At 40.5% G+C, this 19,387-nt stretch overlaps 1 protein-coding gene across 1 annotated transcript in view; it reads left to right on the top strand.

The window, feature by feature from the left end:
* The window catches only part of tead1a (TEA domain family member 1a), a 46,192-nt gene that overhangs the window by 14,228 nt on the left and 12,577 nt on the right, over nt 1–19,387 (top strand). Inside the window, exons 2-7 of the mRNA XM_067588900.1 lie at nt 2,201–2,679; nt 10,037–10,101; nt 12,117–12,179; nt 15,827–15,958; nt 16,195–16,244; nt 17,503–17,564. Coding sequence (XP_067445001.1) covers nt 2,475–2,679; nt 10,037–10,101; nt 12,117–12,179; nt 15,827–15,958; nt 16,195–16,244; nt 17,503–17,564 — 577 coding nt within the window. The 5' untranslated portion in view covers nt 2,201–2,474. The remainder of the gene's footprint in view (nt 1–2,200; nt 2,680–10,036; nt 10,102–12,116; nt 12,180–15,826; nt 15,959–16,194; nt 16,245–17,502; nt 17,565–19,387) is intronic.

Below are 19,387 nucleotides of genomic sequence, written 5' to 3'. Positions count from 1 at the left end.
TGTTAATGTGTCATGCTGTCGCTCTACTTTAACCTCCAAAGCTCAAATGAATGTAGCATACCTTTCCACATTTTGATGAAATGTTGATTGTTTAGTACATAATGAGCTCATAGAAAGACAGCAGAGAATGGGGTTAAGCTGCAGGAGTGGTTTGAAAAATTTCTATGGTTGTATCACTTGAGCACACAGCTGCATATGTACACACTTACTCACACTCAATGTAGAAGAAATAAGTTCTGCTCTTAGTGCTCAACCATATGGGGACTGCCTATTAGTCCGATGGCCCGTTATCCTGACGCCCATTGCTCTGAAGGCCCATTGCTCCGAAAATACACACTCCGGCATTGCCAGTAACTGCCGGTCCATGGTGCTGAATCGGAGGGGGTGGGGGGGTGGACGCGCTGCCATTATTTATGGTTAGGCGTTCTGATTAGGCTACCTCTGTCGTCTCTTGGGTTAGGGCTTGGGTTAGTATGCACTAAATGCACTGAAAAGCAAGCATTTTGTAATTGGTATTTTTGCATTTGCATGTCAGAATACACAAAGATATTAAGGGCAAAAAACTGCAGGGAGAGTGTATATTTTCGGAGCAACGGGCCTTCGGAGCAGTGGGCTTTTGTTTTCGGGGTAACGGACCATCGGACTAATGGGCTTTCGGTCCAATGGAAAGTTTTTCGAACTATTGGGGTTTCGGAATAATGGGCCGTCGGACCAGTGGCATGGCACCAACCATACAGCCTGCTGAATGAATGAATTCTTGTTTGAATGGAATACTGCCGGGGGAGGGCAGGAGGGAAGAGGGGAAGAAAGCAAGGGTGGGAAGTTGGAGAGGAAACAGGAATAGAATAAGCACGGAGGGAAGAACCAGAGGACAAACTCTAGTAAAAACCAGCAGATCCCATTCATTACACATGCCTGTGAGTCTAAGCCAACGGATGTTTTCATGCGGCCTCGCAGTGTTTGTCCCCAGGTGTTAAAAAAGTGTTGAGCTGAGCTCAAGTGTGTGGATGAGGTTAAAATGTGTCCAAAATGTTGCCTGCTGCTTTACATGCTTCAGTTGCATGTGTGCGCGTGCACACTCTCAAGTGCAATTGTGTTAAAATTAGCCAGGCAGACACACACACACACACACACACACGCTGACATACACTTCGCACTTCACACTGCAGGCTTGTGCAGGCTGTGGCAAGGGACAGAGCATGGGAAGTGTGAACAGTAGAAGACCAGACAAAATGACATGTGTTCGCCCAAGGAGCTGGCACTGTAATTGTGTTTGTGTGTGTGAGTGTGTGTGTGTGTGTGTGTGTGTACATATGTTTGTGTGTGAGTGTGGTGTGCACTGCGCCAACCCTGCTGTTTACCGTGGGGGATTTTAGAAGAATTGTAGGCAGCTGGCGAGCCCCTTCAGTTTTTTTCCTTAAATCTGTGACTAGCTGTGTGTAGTAGTGGTCTCTGTCTGTCTCTCATTCACTTGCTCCACTTATGTGCATGTGGATTTGATGTTGGGCTACTACAACATTTTTAACATAATAGGCAATTCCCTCCATGAAAAGAAGCAATAATTTGCCTCTAGGAGCTGGGAGACAGACCTACAACATCTTCATCAGAAGTTAAAGCTGCACTAGAAAATATTTTCTTGGTAAAATACATACTTAATATTAACGTGAATCACAAAATTGGCTGCACAGAGAGAAGAATGAGCAGTTTCTATTATATTTGCCCTGTTTTCTGAAATGAAATTCTGTGTTGTGGTGATCACATCTGTACTGCAAATGGAAAATCAAAATTCAAGAGTGAACAATGAGAAAGCTTACTAACTGACATCAGATATTCATTCATTCATTTAGCCTTTCACCACAATCTCACCAGACAGTTTGTCTTGTGAAACTCTGAAACTTTGACCTGTGTCGTGTCCTTCTATATTGTGTCGCAGCGATACATTTAATCAGTCACGAGATACTTTGAAACAAAACTGTACCATGTTTTTACAATGAAAGAGAAATTTTGTTACATCTAAAAGCTTTTACTTGTGGTTTCACATAAGGCCAGAGTTTAATGCTTAAAGTGATCAAACTTCAGTAGCTAGGAGCATGGCAACTAGTATGGAGCTAATATTGGAGCGACCCATGTAAAGTTGTTGTGCACAACTTTAATTAATGCAATACTGATATAATTTTCTATTTTTGTCTGGTTTTTATAGGGATCCTGCTGATTGGACCTGGAGTTTGGACCTTGCTGACTTGTCTACAGTCTACCAGCCACTTCAGTGTTATTTTTGGCAGTTAGCATTTGAGGCTAAAGCAACAGTTAGCAGTAGCATTCAGTTTCTAGTTTTCTGCAGCTGGCTGCAGCTATTTACTGACATTAGTATCAACATTAGCCAAAGTTTATCTTTAGCTTTGATCACGTCACATACTTGGCAATACAAGCATTAGCCCTGAGCACACGCCGGCTAGTTAACATTAGCTGCCAGTATGGACCGCAGTAGCTGGAGTGGCAGTGAGAGTCCAGGGGAGGACATGGACAGACTGAGTGACTCAGGAGGGGACAAGACCATGGATGGGGACCCTGAGGGGGTCTGGAGCCCCGACATCGAGCAGAGCTTTCAGGAAGCACTGGCCATCTACCCGCCCTGTGGAAGGAGGAAGATTATACTGTCAGATGAAGGAAAGATGTATGGTGAGTGATGGTCGAAGGAAAAGAGCGTCATTATGTGTAGGACTGCACATAATGACGCCTTCAAATTTTTTGTTTTATTCAACCAACAGTAGCAAAGATATTCAATTTATAATTATATAAAACATAGGAAACACCAAATTGTCACTTTTGAAAAGCTAACCAGTAATTCTTTGTCATCAGTGATCAAAATTCCTGACAATTAATTTTTGATAGATTGATAAATCGTTTAAACAACCACAATATTTCCCTCATCACTAATATTTGACACCAAAGAAAAAGAATTTGAATGAGGCTAAGTTACATTGCACAGCAGAGGTCGCTTGTTTGTTCACATCTATAGTGACGCACCATACTTGAAGAGTGCAGATAATCTTAATTGTTTGTCACTAATTCACACAGCGTGTTGTGGTAGACTGTGACATCACTGCAAAGTGTTATAAACACATCCAGTGATTGGCAGAGCTGTTGAAACTGCGGTGTGTCAGACTGTGAGAATTACTGTGTGTGTGTGTGTGAGGGCTGCCTCACAGGGCATCAAGTGGCAGAGACACAGGGAAGAAAGATCAACTGTAAAAGAGAGGAAATAGAGGCGTGCTATAGGCGCATCATGTGGATGTGTCTGAGAATGAGTGTGACACTGAGAGAGAGAGAGTATATATTTGTGTGTGTGAACTAATAGAGTGATGAACAGATGGTCCTCTGGCTGCCACCAGCTGCACCTCCCTCCCTCTCTCTTTCACTCTGTTTTTTTTCTTTTTCTATCTCTCTCCGTATGCAGAGTGCTCTCTAGTGATTTCTTTATGATACTGCTTGAGTTTTGGGCTTCTGAGTAATAAATAAGGATCCCAGATACTTTTTTTTCCTGTACACACTTGATGAAGTCTTGCCTTGACCTTGATCGATTTATACACATACTATATAAGTATGTGGAATCATATGTGTTTCCCAAACATTTGAATCATATGTGTTTGCTGAACAACTATCATTCAGTATCAAGAGCAGCAGTGATGTTGGGCGTGGATGCTGAGCAGCCTTGCGTACAGTCTGTGTTCAAATTCATCCCAAAGGTGTTCGATTGGGCGGAGGTCAGGGCTCTGTGCAATTCGTCCACACCAAACTCGGAAAACCATCTCTTTAAAGTGGCACTAATCAACATTTTTATATTAACAATGGAAAAAAGTGAGTGTGAATGTGAAAGGGGTTGCTTGTGGTGACAAACCCACAGAGAATTATCACCTGACTTCGCATTTCCCCTCAGCTCTATGGAGCATTTTAACATCAACCTTTTTTCCGGTAGCAGCAGCAGCAGCAGGCAGCTGTTTGTAGTGAAAATGCTCTGATAAACCCACCACACGCCACCTGCCCAGCACCAAATGTCAGACAGACAAAGTTAGTGACTAGCTGGTGAACACAGTAGAGCACTTAGCATTTAAAAGCCAGATATTTTCCTCAGGAGTTGGTGGAAACCAAACCAAAGCTAAAAGGAGATTGAATATTGGACTTGCATTTACCAGGTGAGTCCAAATAAATGCTAATCCTAATGTTTCACAGTGTCTGCTGAATGTGTATGTAGGCATCTGTTTGCTAACATGTTTGCAACATCAACTTTATAAGGTGATAGATAATACGTCAATGTTAAGTTTACAGCTTGTTGCGCTGCCACCCATTTAGGAGAAAAAAAGAAAAAAAACTTATGCAGCTTAAAAAATGAAAATGAGAAGGAAAGGGCTTTCCAAAATCTCTTGCCACAAAGTTGGAAGCAAACTGATGACTAAGATATTGTATGCTGTAGCATGAAGAGGCCCCCAGACCACAAGTACACAACAGTATAAGGCAAGGGTTTCCATATACATTTAGCCATGTAGTGTACTTGTTCTCATGTTGGAACACACCACAACAGGCCTAAAATGCTGACGTACAAAAGTCACTCCTCCTTTGTATTGATCAGTTGCCGATCAATCAGTCTCTATGTTCTCATTCTGTTCTCTGCCTCGGTGGCATGTTCAGTGCTGTTTGTTTACCCTGTTGACTTTGTGTTCAGGTTGTTGACACGTCTATCACACTGACCTAATTGAGTTAGACAGTGTCTGTTTTCAGAGGCAGAGCAGGAAAGGCGAAATATCGAGAAGGGATGAGCAGCGTTTGGCATAGAGACCAGGGGGTTTTAATCGTTACTAGAACATCTGTGCAAACCAGAATTATGAAACAGCATCTAGTTTGCTCTTATTTTTGGCTCATGATGTGAACAGAATAGGACAGGCTCACATTTTTATTCGTGCATGCTTGTTCCTTTGACTTTTAAGAACCATATTCATTCATTTGAAAGAAAAAAGCACAATGCGTAAGTCATGTTTTTTCTAGCAACATACCATCTGCACACAATTTTGGGATTACTTAAAAACTTGGCATTTTAGTCTGCGTTATTCAAACCAAACCTCATTCATTCAGTCATTAATGGTGGCTTTGTGTTTTCCTAGAGCATTACATTAAAGGTAAAATAAGTGTCAGGTGAGTTTCTCTACAGAAAAGAAAGAGGTAATATCTGATGATTAAGGACCTATGTGGGTCCCCCACTGGCTGCAGGGAAATGGGCTGAAAAAGAAAAGAAGAAGGAAAATGTGGAAAAGTAGCGGGATGAACTTAGTGGTTGAAAAGCGTAAAAAAAAATTATAAATGGATGTGTATAAAAGGGAGAGAGAATGAAAAGGTGAATAATAGCGCTATTATCCTTGGAAAAGGTACAGCAGTGGTACAATGTAATAGCCAGTGGCTTTGTCCCCTAAAGACACATCATATGGATCTACTGGAGGGATATGAAAGTCATTTAATTGGTATTGAACCTTCGCTGTCTCTTAAGCCGTTGTACAGGGACATGTTCAAAACAGATGTATGACAGAAGGCTACAACATACTGTGAATAGTAATGGAGGTAGTCTGTGTAGGCCACAGCATATACATACAGTACATCCAGTATAGAATTATTGAAATAATAGTGCATAAATCTTGTCTATATTTCCTTTCAATGATAATTTGTTTAAAAAAAATGTGGGTTTTTTTGGCTACTTTACAACGTGAATTCTTTCTTCTATTTTTTTTAGGCTTGTTTTCTGATTCTTTGATCAGAAATTTCCTAATCTAAGCTTTTCTAATTTAAGATTATATTTTATTTAGCATTTAGCATTGAGCAGTTTAGCATACTTTATTAAACTTGGATTCCTAAGGTTTTTGTGGCCACTTGGGGGCAGCACAGCAAGCTGTAAACACAACATCGACATATGTCTTTATGCCTCATAAAGTTGATACGTGTTTGGAAACAGTTGCCTAATAACACTTACAGCCGCAACATTATCATTCACTTAGAGTTTAATATTTTCCTTTTAGCTCCGTTTTTGTCTCCACCTGCTAAATGCTGAAAACAGCTGCCTGTTGCTTCTAGAGATGAGGTTGGTGAGAGCATAGTAACTAAACCAAAACAATAAAGTTACGGTCCCAAAAACCAAAACAATGAGCTGAAAGACACTTAAAGGCCCCAGGAAACAGAGGTTAGAGTGTCTTTAGCTTCTGTACTGTGACGTATTTCCCAGTGAAACAGAATATTTGAACAGTGTACAGTTACAAGAGGGATTGAAATCAAATCCTCTGCATTTGATTGGACTGCTAGAGAGAAACAGAGCTGTTGGCTCCACACACACTTCCCCTACCTTTTGTTAAACCAGGAGGAGGATGACCTCAGCCTTTTCCTGTCTCTCTCCATATTGCTCTGTTAGCTACTATGACCTACAAATGGTGAGGTGTGGTTTTATATGACCGGTGTGGCTAGCTACTCGCAAAAAGTCACATTTGATTGGATGAACTTTTGTAAAAGCCCCTGAGTACAGGATGAGTCATCAATTTGAAACTGTTTTACAAGAAGAGGAAAACAGTTTGTTTTTGGACAAATATTTGGCATATAAAGAGATGAATGAACAATTAACACAAGGACACAGGATTAAAACTGGGAAAATTTATTTTTAATTTCATGGGGCTTTTAAAGGGAACTGCAGAGTTGGGTGATAATTGTCTCTACAAGTGAGACATTTCACATTACACAGACATTTGATCCATTGTTGCATGTTGCACCGCCATTTCTACAGTAGCCCAGAACAGACAAACCGATACACATGCTCTAGAGAGGGCCTTTTGCGTTTTTCGCGAGTTTTGCGGCCACCATAGGTGCCTCTACACACTTGGAAGGGGAGGGGGAGGGGAGGATGCCACTAAGTCTTACACACTGGTCCTTTAAATAAAAAAGGGTTAAAACACATTAATATCAGAAAAACTAATATCAGCAAAACTATCAGAAACAGATTGTTTTGGTATTGTTCTGGAAACTCTGGTATTGTATACTGATATTTAAAATTTGCAAATCATACCAAGCCAACAGTATCACGTACAGTTAATTTCTGGGCAGATGCTCCTGAAGATCAGAAGAGAAGATGGAAAAGAAAACACATTTTAAAAGCTTTTATTTAGTCTTGCATAGTCAGGGTCTTCATCAAGGTGGAAATAATAAATACAGATTGATTGCGCCTGAAGTTAACATTATTCCACAACGTAATGAAATGACCAACAGATATACTTTATTATTATAATTTTTTATTATATATTATATAACTTTTATTATATCAATTATATATGATGCCACACTCACCCCCAGAGAGTGCAACAGGTGGTGATGATGTCACTCTGCAGGTGACATCATCTGGCAGCAAAAGATATCCAGGGTTTAGTTACTCTTGAAAGTAACTGGCAGCTTACCAGCAAGACCAGTGGTAAATCCGCGATCGAGGCTGAGAAGAGCACCACCTAGAGAAACCTTAATAAAAAAAAAAGAACGTCACAGTGGTCGACGCTGTGATCTGACAGATGATCTTCAGGAGGTGCACTGCTGCAACAGATGGAGAGCAAACCGATGAACGGAGATCTCGGGGCTTGCCACCTAAAAACACTGAATCGTCCTGTGGATGTTGTAACAAGCACAAACTCCTACTCAGCATTAGTGAAGCCAGGCTCTGGGCCAGAGTTCGGCCCCTGTGGTCTCTGAGGTCTTCCCAGGGTACACAACAATACACACCACTCCGCTGCAGCCTTATTAGCGAGCGCAATCAGCGAGGCTTTGACCCTACTCTGAAAGGGTTTTCCAGCTATTCTATTAAGCAGCTGAAGCTCTTAATCACCCTGCTAAGTGAGGGTGGCGAGCGACTGTAAACTGTAGCAATGCTTTTTTAGAGGACAGGAAAAAGAAAAGAAAATATTTCTGTGCACATGAAAGTACATAAAGCTGCAAATTTTGTTTGCTTACTCAGTCTGACAGGTTTTTCTGTGTTCTCTCAACGCCAAATCAAGTGGCAGATCTTATTAGCAGCGTGGTGTTGACGTGCCTGCTGCCTTGCTCAAATGCTTGATGGGTTAATGGCGTTTCAATCAGAATTTGTGATCAAATGTTAGTTTCTCATCTACTGTAAATGGAGTCACTTCTTGATTGTATCATAATCTTACAAGTTTCTGGCTCTTTTTTTCTTTCCATTAGTAAATCCTCACTCCAAATCTTCACTGAATAGTCTAAAACCACAAAACTTAACATGTGAAATCTGTTTTTTGAGTGTGTCGTCTCCCTTAATATCTGCTTGCATGCAGAGTCGTTTCAGCCTGGAGATAGAGAGGAGAGGGGGGTCAGGGGTGCTTCTGTTCGTCATGGTTAATGACCATCTGACTTTGGCCTTGAAGTCTTTCACTGGGCAAGTAGAGAGGGAGACAGAGAGAGGAAGAGGGAGGGAGCAGAAGGGAAGCCCATTCACTACAAGAGGGACAGAGGAGGGGAAAAAGGGAACAGCCAGAACAGAGGATGGATGGACAGAGTGAAGGAGGGAGGGAAGGGTGTGTGTGCGTGTGTGTGTGTGTGTGTGTGTGTGTGTGTGTGTGCTGGAGAGTATTTGAGGAAGAGGGAGGGCGAGGGATGTGTGCCGCAGGGTTAGTGAAGGATGATAATTCACCGTTAAGCCTCCTAGAAAGACCAGCTGGCCCCTCTGGAGTCAGATGTCAGCCTCCGCAGCCAGGACTCACTCTGAGCGTTTGTGTGTGTATGTGTGTGTGTGTGTGTATGTGTGTGTGTGTGTGTGTATGTGTGTGTGTGTGTGTGTTGGCACTCATGCATGTATATACATGCATGCGTGTGTGTGTTTGCGTGTGTGCTGTCGTCAGTCGCAGCTTTTGACTGCTAGAAGGAAAACACCTGCATGGGGAGCTGTAGATTTTATCAGTCTAAGCTCCCTATCTCAGTGAGAGTGGGATTGGTCAGAACACACACACACACACACACACACACACACATACACATATGCACACACACCATCTGCTAGTTAGTTAGGGCTATTGTTGTGAGCCATTTGGGTAGTGTGTAGAGGTTTGGCTTTGTGCTGATCTTGACCATCAGTTGGCCAGCTGGCCTGACTTTGGTTTTCCACTTGGTCGGAACAGAAAGCAGGCCAGGAGACAAACCAAACTGAACCAAACGAAGCCACAGAGCCCCAGATTTGTTTGTTAACAAACAAAATAACAGTCAAATTACATAACTTCACTAAATGTTTAAAGCTAACTGCCGTCTTTAAATTATGAGGACTAAAGTCTTAACCTGGTCAGACTTTAGAAGCAATTGCAGTGCAACACTGGGAATCTATTCTAATCTGTCATATGAACACACACACACACACACACACACACACATCAACACTTCTCTGTCACAGTTTTCTGGATGTAACGCAGTGGTTTTATGCTTCTTTTCTCTCTCGGTCTCCCTCACCCTCACTAATCTATACTAGCCAGGTCATGCTGAGTCTGCTGTGCTCCCCATTCAATGGGTTGAATTATTCAGCATTGTAAGCGTGTGTGTGTGTGTCTATGTGTGTGCGCGTATGTGCACACACGTAAGCATGGGTACAGCTGGCCTGCTGGTTCCTTTAATCAGGGGACGGCCGGTCTGCATGAATGCCTGTATTGTTGGGTCATGTGTATTCAGGGCCATGGCGTGTGTGATTTTGTGTGTGTGTGTGTGTGTGTGTGTGTGTGTGTGTGTGGAGGGCTCAACAGGGGTATCGGTGATTACAGCGCTACTATGTGAAACTGCACGTCACAGGGTCGCTGGGTCAACAGCACTAAATCAGGCACTAAGTTGTTTGTCAGGGTCATATGATTTCTGCTTGTGATTGCCTGTGAGAAAGAAAGATAGTTCAAATACCGTTATGTTATGTGTGTGTATGTGTGCACAGAAAACAACATGCATAATGTTTCATCAGTGTGTATTCTGTATCTTTGTCCACCAGGTCGGAATGAGCTGATAGCCAGATACATAAAACTCCGAACAGGCAAGACGCGGACGAGGAAACAGGTAATAATGGAAATGTGCATTAAATCCAATCACTCTGTCTACAGTATGCATCACAGCATATCATATTATACAGATGTAATGAGGAACATGGTGCCAACTGCAGTGGTGAAAAGAATGGTTGAAAAGCTGAACTGTAATCGTTAACAGTGAAGTTTGGGCAAAAAAAAAAAAGATAATCACATGAAATTTTTAAAGCTGCACTTGTTAAGATATGAACTGGTCGATTTTCTCCATTGCAGAAAAGTAAACTCATTGAGGGGGCTCTTATGTAGTTATCGTGAGAAATTTGGTTAACCAATGTTATTTTACCTTGATATTTGGTAATTTTCAAAAGTTCAAACACTTACGTCTCCTTTCCATTAGAGGCTGCCACTGCGCTCCACTGCCCAGTGTACCTTTAAAGGGAAAATCACATCTTTGGTTTTTGCAACAATCTTGATATTTCCTGTTTTTATAGAAGAAAAACAATACAATCCAGTGTCAACTGAGAAAATACAGAAAGTACAGCTGAGAACATACAGCACTATTTATCACAAACACTGCAATCAGATGCTCACTATGACACCGCAGCATGATTAGCATGCTAATATTTTGTCTTGGTTTTCTGTGGTTGCAACCGACACTTTACCTGAAAATATACACAAACGAGTCAAGAGCTACAGAGATAATATTTGTGTTTAGCAAAGCTCTGAAAACTGACAGTTGAGAATTAGCTTTAGAAAAGCGTTGCATTCACAAGCTAACCTCTGAAAAGAGAGTTCCTAGTTTCTGAGTTGATGCACTTTCTTGTAGTGGGTTTCTCATAGTTTCCTCCATATTTTCAGATAGATAAGTAGTTTTTATAGGAAGTGAGGTTGGAATTTCTGGTGGAAGAATTACATACAAAAAACTATAGATCGCTGGAACAGAATATGGATGTTCCAGTTTTACTTTAGCTCTCTGTAAGGAAGACATTTTTACAGCGCTATTGCACATGAATGCAGCTTTTTGGGAAATACTTTAGTCATTCTGCATGTTCTACTTGCATTTCCACCCAAAACATATGAAAGGACGACATAAGAAAGCTTTTTTTAATCAGGTTGTCCACTCACATAAATAAAGGAAACACTGTTGCGCTTACTGTTACGATAACAACCAAAAATGGCTACTTCTTTGTGCTAATAGCAAGGGTCAAGTAAAACAATGAAGGTATTAGCTTTACTAACTGGCTACTGTTAGCAGCTAAGCTATTTTTGCAATGTTATGTCAACCTTATAAGTTCAGAAAATGACATATTGTTACATTGCTGTCTATGCAGAAAATACTTTACTGACTGCCACTGATGTCACTGACTGTCAAGGTGATTTGAAAATGATGTTCTTTCTTTGGTTTAAGCTACTGAAGTTCATACCCGCACAAGTAGGCTGGTTTGGAGGTCAGACTGTATATAATGGATATAGCAGATGCATTTACAGTGTACAGTATAAAAGGGCTTGTGTGCTGTTCAATAACAGCATGTTTACTGTTATTTTTCATTCACATAGTACAGTTGACCCACTGAAAAACATTTGTTTAGGTTTTTTTGAACAATACAGAAAGTGGCACCATCTGTATGTAGTGTAGTATTAGTATCTCAGTTCTTGGCCTGTGTTCCCAGGTGTCTTTTCGCTCTCAAAAGATGTGCATAGATGGGTCTATTCACTGTTGTCAGGGGAGTAGTGTGTGTTTGTGTGTGTGTGTGTCTGTGTGTGTGTGTGTGTGTGTGTGTGTGCTCTTCCAGTGTGGCAACAGTCCTTTCATAACCATGGCAACTCACTGTTTGGTCCTTCCTCCTCTCTCTACCATGCACCCCCCTTCCTTTTGCCCTCTCCTCTCCTCTCCTCTCCTCCTCTCTCCTCTGCTCTCCTCCCCTCTCCTCTCTTCTCCTCTCCTCTCCTCTCCTCTCCTCTCCTCTCCTCTCCTCTCCTCTCCTCTCCTCTCCTCTGCTCTCCTCTCTTCTCCTCTCCTCTCCTCTCCTCCCATCTCCTCTCTTCCAGGTATCCAGTCATATCCAGGTCTTAGCCAGAAGAAAATCCAGGGAGTTTCAGTCCAAACTAAAGGTAAGACTTACCCAGTGGTACAATAGGATGTGAGGGGGTGGGGAGGTGGGGGGGAGTGGTGTGTTTTACATTTCCAGCTTCTTTGGAACAAACACAGCTGATAAGTGAGGATTATCTCCAATGGCCACCTTGGCAAAAGAGACAGAAAAATAGTGCCAAAAGCGGTGATCTCTGGGAGATGCAGTGCAGCATTACTGCAACAATTAGCAATACGAATATCAAGAACATTGAAATTACAGAATTCAAATGAATGAATAAAGACATTAGACTGAGCTGTGAAGAATCATGTTGACCTCTACATCATGCCACGCACAAGGGCAATCTGAATTCAGTGTTTGTCCCTTGCTTGTTAACTTTTCACAACGACTGGATGGATGCCTGTCACAGTGACTCTAGTATCCTAGGTGTCTAATTAGGCTTGTTTAGGTTCCCCCGCCTCCTCCACCTCCCCCTCTTCCTGTCATTCTCTTATATCCATACATTGATTCATTTGTTCCCCGTCTTTCCTCTCTTCTTCCCTCTTCTTATGCTCTCTCCACCCTCCTCCCAGTCTATTAATCTCTTACCCTCCGTGTCTCCTCCTCCCTCTCTCCCTCTTTCTTTTTCTTCCTCTCAGTTGGTTGTAATTAACTACATGTAAAGCAACAAAGGAGCACTTGTTTTCTGAGAAGAGCAGTCGGAACTCCGAATAGAAACGAGGCGAGGACTGAATGGATGTTTGCTGTCATAAAATAAATGACAGATGGTTGATTACAGTTGAGGCAGCAGGCATTATTTGATTCACTGTCATAATACACATGTAACAATATACTATTTTATTATTATTTTATTATTATAGTATATTGTTATTGGCGATACAGTGCTGTGTATGTGCTTATACTGTTTCTTGGGTTTTCTTTTGTCTGTTTCTTTATTATATAATTATATTAAAAAAAACATATTCTGTTATAAAAATGGAAAATACCACCATCATGCCAATATTCACCGTACTGTGTGGATTTAAATTGTATTCACTGTCATTGTGCAATATGACAAATTTTGTAAACTACAGGAAATGAAATGAATCAAGACCTAAAATAATCCGGCCATCAGTTTGGAGCATATTTACATTAGAGCATCATAATTCTCTGAAGACAATATTAAACCACAACTTTATTATAAAGATATTATTACAACTGCAGCTAATTATTGTTTTTATTAGCACTCATTCTGTGGATTCTTTTTTTTAATAAATTTTAATATCAAACAACCCAAGGTTACATTTTCAAATTGCTTGTTTGTCCAGCCAACAGTCAACAAGACAACAACATTGTCTTCCAATGATATAAATCAGAACAAAGCAGCAAATTCTCACATTTAAGAAGCTGGAACCAGCAAATATTTGTCATTTTTGCGTAAAGTCTGGTGATAATCTATATTTTTCTCATTATAAACAAGTCCCATATGCAGACCAAAACCAACAATTAACTGATCTTACTAACAATTACTATCTATGCAGCCAAAGCCTGATATTTCTTATTCCTCTGTGCTGTAGAGCTCCACTGTTAAAAACAGTGAGACACATTGTTGCCCAACATGTTCCTTCATTACCATGAACACAGTTTATTTTCAAACAATTCGACATACACCATCCTGCTGCCAGAAATACTCACTAGAGCACGAAATGTGTATTAATCCGCAGCTGAAAATAGTCCCCAACAAACACACTATTTCCCTAACGATTACCACTGTAATGTCTATTTACAGCAGTAAACAAATTAGCCTTGAATAAAAATGAAACTAGGGGTAGTCCGAAAGTATTGAGAGATGTACTAACATTGTTGGTTTTGGTCTTTTCATGGGAGAATATAGAATAACAACCATAGCTTTTAGTAAATGACTTACACTATTAATTGATTTAAAAAAACAATGGATTAATTAATGGATTGTCTTAGCACTATATATTATGGATTTGCTAACAGCACATCACAAACGCTGGACAGCCTTTCTAGTCAGTTGAAGGTCATGTAAGAGCTTTCCCTGCTGTTGGAGTTCCCATTAAAACCATGAATACATTGCTTTCTTTCAAAGAAATGAGTTCAGGTCAGGGATGTTATCAAACCCATATGGTTACTGGTATTTGATATGAAAATCCAGCATGATTCCCATCTCAGTACCTCCTATAATGTTATTACCTCCCCGAGGAGAAGCGATTTCTCTCAGTGCCAATTAACTTGAGTGAAGCTGCCAATTAATGATTCTCCAGCTATTGCAGTTCCTCTAATTCCATTTCATTCAGCTGTTCTCTGCTCTGGGTCTGATGCTACTTCAAGTTCATATATGACAACGGACTCAACAAGTTCAACCTTACTGTAATCCTGCTATGTGTAACTTTTTGCCCTGAGGCAGCCGCCCCTACCAGTGGTGTTCACTGTGTTGTCATTAAGCTCTGCTGCACACTCACCGCTCACCACTGTTGTCACTAGGATTCCCCTGGGCCTCAAGCCAGATCACCACACCCAAACAAAACATGCACAGGAAAAGGTATATATCCCAGATCCTCTGCAACACCACTGGGAGACAGTTTTAGGCAAAACAGGGGATTTAGACATGAACACACACAGTCTGACACTGATTAGTGTTGGATTTTAAAACGTTGTTATGATTAGAATGACAAACCAAGGTCAACACTTAAATCTGGTAACACTTAACTGTAAGTCCTCTAATTTAGATTTATTAGCAGTATATAAACAGTTAATTTTATAAGAAACTATGATGTAGTTGTACACAGAAAGTGTTTATTAATGTGTGTGGTAGGTGGAGGCTATTATAAAAACAGATAATGAATGAAAATATACTAAAATACAGTTGTAATAATGTAAAATATGTCTTCATAGGAGAAGTTATGATTATTAAGAAATACTGTACATGAATAAACGCTTTAAAATATCTGCTTATAGTGACATTATACTGTGTTATACACCAGTTTTTAATTGTCTCTGTATTTTCTTATAAATGTTAAACTGGGACAGTTAAAGTAAAGTCTTATGTGAGCCAGGTCAGCAATTGCCAGCAGGAAACTCTCAGTATCCCAAAGGTGCAGCTATACACTAAGTCTGGCTGTTAAGATCATTAATTGTTTTGTTCACCAGGTGGTGTATTTGTCTGTTTTATCATTCATCTACAGTATTTTCTCCCTTAAGCATTTCTAATCAGTGCTTTATTGTCTTTGAAGCAAGTTTTCCCTTTAAAGTTCAATTAAAATACACAAACAAAGCCTTTAATTTGAAAGTGCCACTGCTACTTTCCACAGTGTTGTATTGTTGGCAAATGAGCTGCTCCATATTGGACAGTTTACTCAAATTGCAGTATGTTAATTTGTGTAATAAGAAAGAAGCAGGAGGCGCCAGTCTGATCACAAGCAGTCAGATAATGACAGAGGACAATGACAATTATTATCATTTTTCCCTTCAGGACTTTGATTTTCTCCAGGATTTTACATTTCATTACTCACAATCATTCCAATTATTCTTCTTTTATTTTCCTGGCTTTTGATGACTCACTGTGCTGCTCCGATGCTTGCGTTCAGTTTGGCTCTCTTGTGTGTGAGCAGTATGTAAAGTCTGTTCATGTTGATGATGCTAATATGTGTGTTTGTTGCTGTGCAGGACCAGAATGCCAAGGAGAAAGCTCTGCAGAGCATCTCATCCATGTCCTCTGCTCAGATTGTCTCAGCCACAGCCATACACAGCAAGCTACTGCCTGGAATAGTACGGGCCAGCTTCCCTGGCAACGCACAGGTAACACACACACACACACACAAACACACACACACTGTATTTATTCTCTTCAAATAAATACAGGAAACACAAGGACATGAATAATAATAAAGCAAATTTTTGTGCAGTCTGGTGGCCACATATGCTCAGTTTGAAGTCCTGGGGTGCACACAAGAACACACACACACACACATTGTATGGCATTCATGGTGTGTGCACCCTCAGTCCAGTGTATGAATGTGTGTTTTTATTTTCAGCTGTGGCAGGGGATGATTCCTGGAGGACAGTCCAGCTCCACCGCAGAAGAGTGAGTCACACTCCTCTTATACACTCTTATCTAACTTTATCAATGATTTTCAGCCTTGAAATGTGTTATTGCTTTGATTTAGGACACAAATGGCTTTTATTGGTTAATATATGACGTGTAGTTTCAGTGACTCTGACTCCTCTGGTAGCCACTGAGCAAGTTAGTCATGTTTTTTTATATATCTTATATGGTATGTACTGTATGAATGTAAAGGAAACATGTCACACATTCACTTTTGATAACTGTTATATTAAAGCCACATCATCTTATGCCAAAATCAGACTACACAATAGTACACAATAGTAGTATGGAAGTACCGCCGGACATAATTAATGCAAAAGGACCAGCTATTTTGGTATTTTTATTATTTCTATACTCTGTGATGCTGACATGGTCGAATACTATCATGTAGTCTATCATCATATTGGCAAAAAAAAAGTATGACTCTATGATCGCCTGATCTGACAAAGTGATCATCTGGAAAGATAAAACATAGTGTAGTCTGATGTTCCTCACTGTAACATCAGATATGTTGATGAAATCATCAGCAGTGCTCGGCGTGAACAAGGTACGACAGGCACTTAAGTATATTTTACCTGTTACTGAAATATGAAAATAAAACTGGAGCAGGTGGCTGTATTATGTGTTTATCCATCATGGCTTCTTTAGAGATGAGAAAGCATTTTCTTGTTTGTAGCAGATGGAAATGTCACAAGAATTCTCCTTCAGTCACTCTTCCATAAACCTCAAAATGTGCACAATCAGGCTGCGTCTGCACATGCACGATGATGCCAGCTGATATTTAAGAAACTATTTGTGACTACTTGATGACTCACATGATTGATGCCTGGGAATTTACTGTATCTTTGCAAATACTGATTAATATCGTCCATATGAATACCACACACAGAGTTTCAATTTTAGTGGACTTTATTCTAAAACCCGTCATCCTGCTGTTGCCGTACCTTAGTTACATTAGTTTCTAGCTAGTGGTTAAGATCACTACGCTTTCACTGATAGTGATCAGCTGCTGTTATATGACCATGTGATGGTGACAATGGTAATAAATGATGCTGGTATAGCTTTGAGATGCTCTTGACCTCTGAGCTCCTGCCACTGTTCATACAAGACAGAACAGAATTCCTTTCTTTACAATGTAAGTACATTGTGTGACTGGCCCTACTGTGTCCTTTCTCCTTGCTGCCATTTTAATGCTCTCCTGTCTGCCTGTCCTTCTGTCTGATTTTGTTTCTCGCAGTATCAAGCCGTTCTCTCAGCAAGCCTACTCTGTGCAGACAGCAGGGACCACCACAATCTCAGGTGAGAGCGACCACAGTACAATTATCTCCTTTCTCTAAAGCGAACAGGTGGTCCTCTCTCCTGCCATTCAGGCCACTGCCTCTCAACAGGGTGTTTTTTGACTCTGTCTGGGCACCCGGGACTCCAGTGTGCCCTAAGGTTGTCTTGTGAAGAGATGAAAAAGAGAAAATAAGAGGTCAATCTGACTTTTCTTACATCACTTGTGATAAGTAACTTTCTCTTACTTCCTAAAGTATCTAAAACATTAAAGTTGAACTGAACTTGAAATTGCAAAAAGAAGACATTTTTTCCAGTGATAGCACCTTCTACAGTCTCAGCAGAGTGCTCCAAGGTGAAGGTCACATGACCAACAGAAGAGCCAAACTAACTAGTGCGCTAATCTGCCAAAATTTCACGGTGTACATCTTGCTGTGCCAGCTTTTATTACTATCTTGTAGGCCATAATGGATTTTGACCATGTTGTTTTATAAGTTTTTATTTGAAAAAAAAGCACAATAATCACATTTCAGTAGGAACTGATTATTAAAAATTACATTATTGTTGTTTAATAATTACAGTGGCACTGAGTTGTGTCCTCTTCACTATCTGATATTGCTCTAGACATTGTGAACGATACTGGTGGAAGTATTTCGCTGCATGTCAGACCCACACATCTGTATTAAAACAAGTATACAGGAACTGAAAATTAACTTATTTTGAAAGGATCCTTAAATGTGGTTTGGAGGAAGATTGGCTTTAGTCCTAGTGTATTTGTCTCAGGATTGTCTTTTTTTTTCATTTTAAAAATGTATTTTGAATTTGTGTTCAAATCACAATCTGTCAAAACCAAACAAAGATGAAAGAATAAAGAAACGCAGCAGGTTGATGAACAAGCTTTACTGTATTTTTCCCAAAATTTTCAAAGGATAGTTATGTCATTTGCTTTTGTACAAGCTAGCAAGCCTTCTGAATACTAGCCTACTGATGCCTCCAGCTGTCTCCATCATTCACATGACCCTTGCCTTGTAGCCCATAGCGGTCCGTTGAGAGTTTCCCCACCACATCTTGACCCACGAAAGAGAGAGACTCCTTTATATAATGTAGGACGAACACTGCAATGAGTGTGCAGGAGCTGCAGATGACTCAACGGGTGATGAAACAACGTGAACGAAAAGTAACATTCAGTGGGAATCAAGGCTTACATCAGCAAGCTAGCTTAATTGCTTGTATTCAAACCATACAATGGGTCCTCCCGGTCACCTGTAAAAGGACAGATGGTTAAATCGCAAACAGTTTGTAACCAGCGCCATGTGAAAAAAAGTGTCATAATAACGTTCAAAGGCTACACAGGCTACACCGCCTCTCAGGATATCAGCTGCTGAGAGAAGTGCCCACAAAAATATCCAAAAACAGTTTTCTCACTTGTGAAAAATGGAACGAATGCACAATATCAGCAGTATCAGTATAGTTTATATTTCATTACACAAAAAGTGACAAGAATTCAAATTTCAGCTGAACTTTAAGGCTTTCTGGGGGGTCAACGGCCTGTTTTAGCCCCAGGGCTCCCGAATGACAAACTATGGGTCAATGAATGCAACTTTTCGGGAATTAGACAAAGCAACTTGTCACTTGACTCACATGCATTGTTGACACTTCACAATGTATTTTCAATAATTCAGCGCGGTCCCTGCAGGGTGCTAAAAGATGGTTTTACATCAAGTGGATGATGGCAGCTGTCAGTTACAACACCCGAAACTTAATGACAGGAGAGGAGAGAGGCTTTTGTAAATGGGAGTGTATGAGTTTTGAGTCTACTTCAAAGGGATGTCACTGTGTCCTCATCA

Source organism: Thunnus thynnus, chromosome 5, assembly GCF_963924715.1.
Source record: "Thunnus thynnus chromosome 5, fThuThy2.1, whole genome shotgun sequence".
In the NCBI taxonomy this organism is placed as follows: domain Eukaryota; kingdom Metazoa; phylum Chordata; class Actinopteri; order Scombriformes; family Scombridae; genus Thunnus; species Thunnus thynnus.
Note: the sequence above shows the minus strand (reverse complement) of the source record. Positions and strands in the feature narration are given on the sequence as shown.